The sequence below is a fragment of the Vanacampus margaritifer genome, chromosome 14 (genome assembly GCF_051991255.1).
Source record: "Vanacampus margaritifer isolate UIUO_Vmar chromosome 14, RoL_Vmar_1.0, whole genome shotgun sequence".
Classification (NCBI taxonomy): Eukaryota; Metazoa; Chordata; class Actinopteri; order Syngnathiformes; family Syngnathidae; genus Vanacampus; species Vanacampus margaritifer.
Window position 1 is genome coordinate 24,145 of NC_135445.1, and position 8,338 is coordinate 32,482.

At 53.0% G+C, this 8,338-nt stretch overlaps 1 protein-coding gene across 1 annotated transcript; it reads left to right on the top strand.

The window, feature by feature from the left end:
• The first annotated feature begins 819 nt into the window (after positions 1-819).
• scarb1 (scavenger receptor class B, member 1) lies at positions 820-8,224 on the top strand. The gene is made up of 13 exons (XM_077586028.1): positions 820-1,084; positions 1,832-1,992; positions 2,725-2,866; positions 3,055-3,258; positions 3,332-3,427; positions 4,343-4,458; positions 4,558-4,724; positions 4,794-4,912; positions 5,721-5,794; positions 5,887-5,938; positions 6,346-6,495; positions 7,690-7,753; positions 7,914-8,224. Exons 1-13 carry the CDS (start codon positions 965-967, stop codon positions 7,919-7,921), a joined length of 1,473 nt encoding a protein of 490 aa, XP_077442154.1. The 5' UTR covers positions 820-964; the 3' UTR covers positions 7,922-8,224.
• The last annotated feature ends 114 nt before the right edge of the window (positions 8,225-8,338 follow it).

Below are 8,338 nucleotides of genomic sequence, written 5' to 3' on the forward strand. Positions count from 1 at the left end.
TCGAGCCCGGAAGCCTTTCAGGTGCTCGGAGTTGGCAGCGTTCGAACTGCATTGCGTGGCCGGCGTGACCAAAACGGACCGCAGCTTCTCTTCCGTCAACGCGGCAACCAAACGCTTTGCCTTCAAATGTAGCAAACGCCGCTTGCGCTTGTCTTGCCCGGCACCCGAAACCTCCACCGGGCCACAACAATTTCGCCCGTTGGTAGATTTCATCGGCACATTTATGAGACGGAAACGCTTTTTGCCAACATCTGACTAAAGCGACAAATTGGAATAAAAAAAAGAAAGGTTGAAATGAGGAATGGAGTGCATTTACGAAAGCAACATTGATTGCGAGAAGCGGCACCTCAACGACCCTCAAACGGGACTGCGTGAGCACAGCACCCAAAACAGCAAAAAGCGGCCCTTGCGCTCTTTTGACATGAAACCTGCAACGCACATTCCCGCAAGTGGCCAAACAGACGTTGGGGGTGTTCGTGGGCAACATACACATACACAACATTCTTGGCAGGTATGGATTGATTAAGTGCTCCCTAAAATGTTAGCTAAAAGCTTTGCTCGCTCCTCATTTGGAATATTCTCCAAAGTTTGTGCACTTTGGCAGGCTGACCGTTTCTGTTTGCTTGTGGTGGGAGACGCGCAGTGAGTTGAACTCCATTTCCCAGAGGGCCACGCGGGAAGGAGGAGCAGGCGCGGCAAACCGAACGATGTTACAGCGGCGCCTATAAATGAGATGGCGGACGGACAAGCGCCTCAAACTCGTTTTTCCCAAAAGTGTCATCTGGTCCTGGAATGTTTCCGCGGCGACGGCGACGGCGTTGAGGCGCTCTCCGATCTCCAGACTCAGATCCACGTTCGCGGTCGCGGACGTGCATTCGGCCCGCCAGCAGCTAGCAGGATAAACAGTTAGCTTCCGGCAAAACAACAACAACAAGCGAAAAGGTGAAGGGGAGGAAAAGTGGCGATGGCGGTGAACAAAAGCAAAGTGGCGCTGGGCTTAATGGTCGCCGGGGTCCTCCTGCTGGTGTTCGGGACCGTCCTGGTCATCGTGGGTCCGCTCATCATCGACGAGCAAATCGTTAAGGTGAGTCTCGCGTTCCCCACGGACGCTGAACGCCGCACAGACGACAAAGTCGACAACGACACGTGAACGCAACAAATCAACTCCGCCAATTCGTTTTTAAAAAGATGTATTTTATTGATTAACAACACCGACCCAGTAACTCTCTTTTCTTTCACCATTTATTACACTTTCGTTCCTTTATGTTGGTGTTTTTTGCTTTCAGTCATCTAGTTGTGATGCTTTCTTTTCAAATGTCATCAGGAGTATTTCCTTCAGTTTTTTTTGGGTGCACTCGCGCACATTTATGGTCTCCCAGGGGGGAAGCGAACTCACGCCAACCTGCACCGAAGGCAAGTGCAGGTAACCACTCCGCCACCCGCAGCCCGCAGCCCTTCAAGAGAATTATTCTCTGCTGGTGCTGATCGCTGGACAATGACGTCACATCTCCGAATAAATGCAAATAGGAATTAGCCGACAAACACTTCATCTTTTTGTCAGCCAGTCATTTAAAAATAAATAAATAAATACACACTTGCCACTTTACCTTAAGTAAAAACAGAGCCAGCAAGTCGCAAAGCTTCTTAATACATGCAGTAAATGTTTTTGTTTTGATCTTGAATTTGGATGCAATCTGCAATGCGCTGCTGTAACCTGAAGCGGCTTTCGGGGAACATTTTTGCATCGTGTACGATAGGAGCCATTTCCATGACTTGTTGCCGCTCGGTCACAAAGTGCACCAAAGGTGACGTAACGACGTTGTGGGCGCAGAACACGGTGATCGACCCCAACAACGAGATGTCGTATCACATGTGGAAGGACATCCCGGTGCCGTTCTACATGTCCGTCTACTTCTTCAACGTTCTCAACCCCAAGGAGGTCCTGAACGGCGAGAAGCCCATGCTGGAGCAGCGAGGGCCTTATGTGTACAGGTTAGAACCGTCAACAAAAAAACAAACACGTTTGATTCAACCTTTTTCACTTTCATCGACCGGATATTACATCACACGTACGTTTGGCGTCCCAAAGCAATGTCGGACGATAAAGTAAACAGAAATCTTTTTGGAATTCATTAAAGAAGCAAATATTCCTGCTATTTTAGTTGAAAAACGGCAAAGAAAGGCCAACGCAAACTCATACGGCGCAGTCACTTCCTGATCTTCTTCTTCTTCTTTGAAATGACTGCTGGATCACATCTCTATGGCGTATAGCGCCACCTACAGTGGCGGAGTCCCCTCTCAATCTTCGCTAAAGAAAAACAGATGGAAACGGGCGCAAGTTGCATGTTTGTTTTGTGCATTTCCAGTAAATTTGCTTCAAAAATCCGAAACAATTGGATGGAAACCCGACTACGGTCACTTGTCTCGTAGTGGGCGGACTTGCTAAAATAAGTGCATGTGGATCTTCCAAAGACAATTTGCAAACGCTGCGTCAGCCAAATTAGCGTGGCTCGCTCGCTCGCTCGTGGAGCTTTTTCCATTTGACTGCTCGGAATGTTTGCGCGGCAAACCCTTCCCACGTCGGTTCCATGTTGAGGATCAGTCGCTCGCCCCGTTTGCTGCTCGGGTGGTCGCGTTTTGATTGGGAAGCCGACTTGTTAAGCATGAAGATGCCAAAATGATGTGATGACGTGACATCTTGGCGTGTTGTCGGCACCGGCGCAGGAAGCACTGCCAGAAGGACAACATCACCTTCCACGCCAACAACACGGTGAGCTACCGAGAGTACCGGAGCTACTTCTTCGAGGCCGACATGTCGGCCGGAAACGAGTCGGACGTGGTCACCATCCCCAACATGCTGGTGCTGGTGAGTACAACTTTTTGGAGCACGAGCGACGCGGGGAAACGTTGCTTCCGCCGCTCGCTTTTTCACCGAAGAGTGCCGGCAAGAAAAATGTGTGGAGTGCAGACGAATTGGATCCGCGCTCGTGACATTGCCCGGAATGGTTGGCAAGGGAGCGCAAGAGTGACGCCACTGCCACCGGCGTCCTGCAGGGGGCGGCGGTGATGATGGAGAACCTCCCGTTTGCCGTGCGCCTGCTGATGAGCGCCACCTTCAAGACCTTCAAGGAGGGCCCCTTCCTCACCAAGACGGTGGGCGAGCTCATGTGGGGCTACGACAGCGGCCTGGTGGACTTCCTCAACAAGTACCTGCCCGGAATGCTGCCCTCCACTGGGAAGTTTGGACTCTTTAGCGAGGTGAGGTCCCCCGAAACCCCGCCTCCAAACCCCCCCGAGCCGCCCGAATGACGCGCTCGCTACCGTTGTGCAGTTCAACAACTCGGACACGGGCCTGTTCACCATCTTCACCGGTCAGGACGACATCCGCAACGTGCACAAGGTGGACTCCTGGAACGGCCTCACCAAGGTTAGCCGATGCTAACGTTAGCATTAGCGCTCCGCAACACACGAGGGGCCAAAAAACAAACACAGGCAAAGAACATTGAAAGTTCCTTTTGGAAAGCATTTCATTTCACTCGTACAAGATTGGAATTATTGTCAGCGTCAAAGTGATTTTCTGTGCCTGCGCTTTACTGCGACTCGATGAATCGGTGGCGGTAAACGCTCCGAAAAGCAAAACAAAGATAAATGCGACTTTGTCATCATTTATTTTATAAAACAATCTTTGCCATGGAAAAAGCAACAAACATTCAAGTCCAAAAGTCAAATGTGTCAATTTAGCTTTTGAGCGCAATCCAATTCTCAAGCCTTCATAAGTGGGCCTTCGGTTGCACATCAACTTCCGAACATCTTCTACTGCCACATTTGACATTTGGACTGAATGTTTTTTTTTTTGAAGGAATCCCAACCCAAAGACTTTCTTCCTCGCATTGTGATAACAGTTTGCAGGCTAGCTCGTTGTAATTCCGATGAAAATTGCGCTTGTGGAATGCCAGTTAAGCAGCAAAATTCACCCTTTCATCCATTTTGCGGACTGAAAATGACGGCGACCAATCACGCTTCAGCGTCAGAAAAGTAAATGGCCGCCAGTGCCATGGATTTTGCTGCTGAACTCAAATTGGCCAAAGAAAATGGCTTCCCTTTTGATGTTGGCTGTCAGCCTTTTTGGAGCCTTTTGAACATTTCCAATCGGCTCCATTTGTATTGATTTGCGACCAATCGTCACACATGCGGCAGATCCGGCAAACGGAAGAATCCATCCACTTGCTCCTCTTTGCGTCATCATTAACGATTTTTAGTTTTCTTTTTCCTTTGGGATGATGATGATGATGATGATGATGCAGCTTGGGTTGTGACTTTTAGTTTTTGTTTTTGCCTTGAGCTCAACTACTGGCGGACGCCGCAGTGCAACATGATCAACGGCACGGCGGGTCAGATGTGGCCGCCCTTCATGAGCAAACGCTCCACGCTGCCCTTCTACAGTCCCGACGCCTGCAGGTTGGCAAGGCCTTGACGGTTGGCAACGCCTTGACGGTTGGCAACGCCTTGACGGTCTGGCCCCGCCCTCCGCCCACTCAGCGCTTCTGTCGCCGGCAGGTCGATGGAGCTGGTGTACCAGCGGTCGGGCAGCATGAAGGGCATCCCCTTGTACCGCTACGTGGCGCCCAAGACGCTCTTCGCCAACGGCAGCGACTACGCCCCCAACCAGGGGTTCTGCCCCTGCCGCCAGTCGGGCCTGCTCAACGTCAGCAGCTGCCGGCAGAGTCGGTAGCGGCCGCCGGCGGGTGCCTTTGCGGGCTTTGCCGTCTTGACGCCATCTTCTTCTTGCTCAGATTCTCCCGTCTTCATTTCGCATCCTCACTTCTTCAACGCCGACCCCGTCCTGCTGGACTTTGTGCACGGCCTCCGTCCCGATGAGGATCGGCACGGACTTTTCATCGACATTCACCCTGTGAGTATGCGGCTCGCGCGCGCACGCACGCACGCGGGGAAATGTTATCTTTGGCCAGATAAAGCGGCCGCTTTATGGCACGGAGTGAAAATGTGTCTTGAGATAAGTTGTCCATGTTGGCTGTCGTCGGGCAGACTTTGCTTTGGGTTCAGGGTCACTTTTTTTTCCTTTTAGAGCCGTCAGTTGGTAATCAAGCAGTAGGTCAAAGTTCGCATCAATGCCTTTTTGCGCACACGTCAACAAGTAGCCGGTCAGCTTTCTGCTGGCGAGTTGTGCTCGCGCGCGCACACGCACACACCCAATGCTTGTTGACGTCGGTTTATTGCAGATAAGCTAATTGGATAATGATTATACTGCAGCATTCAAGTTGAAATGACTTCAATCAAACTTGTTGATGATTACAAGATCCTGTCCTCAAAATGAGGATGATGATGATGATGATGATGATGATGGGGTGAAAAGAGAACAGAGCTTGTAGCAAAAGGCTTGAGTGGAGCTGGTTTGGGAACGCAACGACTGGCACACGTCAGCTTGCCGACGTGTTAAAGAAAAGAAAAGGAACTTTTGGACCTGCGCAATCCAAGCGCATGCGTTGCCTGAATGCTAACTTGCTAGCATGAGCTGATGAGCGCGACGTGTGTGAGCAAAATAGGAAGTGGCATTCAGGCTCCACTTCCTGTCCCACCATTGTGACTGCGGGCGGCAAGCGCCGGCCCGATGACACCGAGCTATTTGCCGGCGCTTTTGTGGCTCCCGCGCGCCTCGTCAAGTAACGCGCGGCGCCGCTGCTCTGCTTTTGTCTTTTCAGCAAACGGGCGTCCCGCTCAACGTGTCCATCCGCCTGCAGCTCAACCTTTACATCAAGCGAGTGTCGGCAATTACGTACGCGCGCTCCTCCAGCATCAAAGACTTCCTGTTTGCCGGCTCGCCGCCTAACGGCCGCATTCTTCTTCTTCTTCTTCTTCTTCTTGCAGCGAGACGGGAAAGCTCCCCGAGACCATCATGCCCATGATCTGGTTTGAGGAGGTGGGACAGGACGTGCCGGTGCCTTCCATTTTGTTCAAGCAGCCCGTGTCGGGAAGCCTTTGCTCGGACCGCAGTGGCCGGCGCACGTCGCCGTTCGCGTCGACCTCAGCCAGTGGCCTTCCTATCAATTGGCGTCTCGAGAACAAAAACAAAAACACAACTGATGAAAAATCCAATTTGATGAGCACGTAATCTGGTCACGGCGCAAAGCGGAAAAGAGGCCGGCCACTTTTTCAAAAAAGCAAAAAGTGGTCTGTTGTCTGACTGCTCGCACCCACAACGCGACGGGGCGCACTCGTGACAAACGTGCGCTCACGGCAAAATGGCCTGCTGGCTGCATCCCGGGTACGAGCGAGGGCTTCCCGACGCGGGCCGGCCGGCGCTTTGTGAACTTTTTGCGTCCACAGAGCGGCTTCATCGACGGGCCCGTCCTGGACACCTTCCACACCAACCTGGTGGTCCTGCCCGCCGTCATGGACGTGGTCACGTACGGCTTCATCGCGCTCGGCCTCGCCGCCGTCCTCATCGGCGTCCTGCTCAGGTGCAGGATCCGCAAGGTGCGTGCGTGTTACGCATTTATCACATCAGGAAAATGTTTTGCCGCTTTTGGGCTTCCTTCTGTTTAGCTGGAATCGCTGTGGTTTGTCGCGCTCGGCTGCGGCGCCATCTTTGTCGCCGCCATCTTTGTCGCCGCCATCATCTTTGTCGCCGCCATCTTTGTCGCCGCCCTTGAACCAGCTGCACGCCAGCATGTGCGTGCGCACGCCCGGCCGCGGTGCAGCTGGTTCAAGTCCAGATGTCAGCCGACGGTCCGCCCAAGCTGTCGGTCTCTCGGCGCTTTCAAGGCGGCCGTCCGGCAGGAAGTGCTCTCCAAAGCGAGTATTTCCTTGTTGCGCACATCCGCTCGGTCCCCTCGGCAAACTAACCTTGGTCTTTGTCCGCTTTTCTCTTTCTTCCTCGAGCGCGGTCTTGTCGTTGCCACGATGGCAGCGGCCCGTCCACACGCGACCCGTTTTGACTTTTGGATCAGGTTTGTGGCAAAATCCTCCCAACGTGCGAGTCAGCGGCATAAACGACCAGCAGGGCTGGAAAGTCCTCACGCAAGTCAAGCCACCAAGTTTGCCGTCTGCCTATTCGAACCCTCCCGCCGACTTTAAGTGTGTGGGATTGTCCATTGACCGTCTAGTGGGCAAATCCGGTGCCTCAGTGAGCGAAGGGCATGTGCTGGCTTTCAATTCCTGAGTTGGCCACCAGATGGCACTCAATTCCACACGCCCTCCTTTAAAGTGGAAGCGATCGATTCGTCAGCGGCCAAATGACTTGACGAGCATTTTGACGAATCCATGAAGCCATTTTGTCAATTTGCATCAGATCAAACGTTTGAGCGTGCCAACAGTCCATTTTCCATCCCATCCTCTTTTTGTACAACTGCAACCTTTTGACGGCAAATCTTTTTGAGGCTTGCAGCACAAAAAGGCGGATCCCATTCCGAGCCATTTTCAAGCCTTCCTCGCCGCCTCGTCTCACTCGCGGCTGTTGACAAACGCGCGCTTGCTTCCAGCATTTGCCACCTTCAAACTAAGGCAGCATGTGACGAGCCGCACAATTTGAATGGCGATCGGACGCTGCCGCCAACGATGAGGGCGGGCAACGCCGTCCCGCGTCGGTCCACGTTTGATCCCGAATGCCGGCGAATCCTCGCAAGTGATGACTTTGCGGCTGCAGTCTGAGAGGATGTGCTCGTCTTTCAGGCAAGCCGGCAGCAGTCGGCTCACGGCAACGGCGCCCCGCAGAAAAGCGTGCAGGAAAAGTCAGGTGGGTGCGCGCGCCCCCACACACTCTGAAACATTTGCACTTTTCCTTGCGAGTTTGTGCGATGGCCACCAAATGTGAAGGTGGACGGAAGACGCGTTGCCTGCTGACGTGATCTCGGCCGGGAACGCCCCCTTAATGGCCGCTTTGTTGTCTTTGGCAGACAAGTGAAGCTGACGGCGGCACCGCGTCGGATGCGTGCGAGCGGCCGGACGGCCCACGCAGCGCTCGCCTCCCAGCACCCTGACGCCTGCCTTATTCTGTCGCCATGGAAACGGGCAGGAGCCACGACGACGTTCATGAAGCTAGCCGCCGCCCGGCCCGTCTCTTAAATGGGCCGGGTGAGAGTTGAGACGGTCGTCATGGTGATAAAATGCAAGCGCCCGTCTTTCAACTTTGTTCTTCCTTTTTGTATGAAACGTGGATGACGTCATGTTTGTGCGGCAAGTCACAATAAACGTCATGACGACAGCACACGTGTGCGCTCGCTCGCTCGTGCGTTTGTGTGTCGTTGCCGGTTGCATTTATGACTAAGCTGGAATCTCATTATCAGATAGCAACGCTGACACACAGCTTGAAATTCAAAGT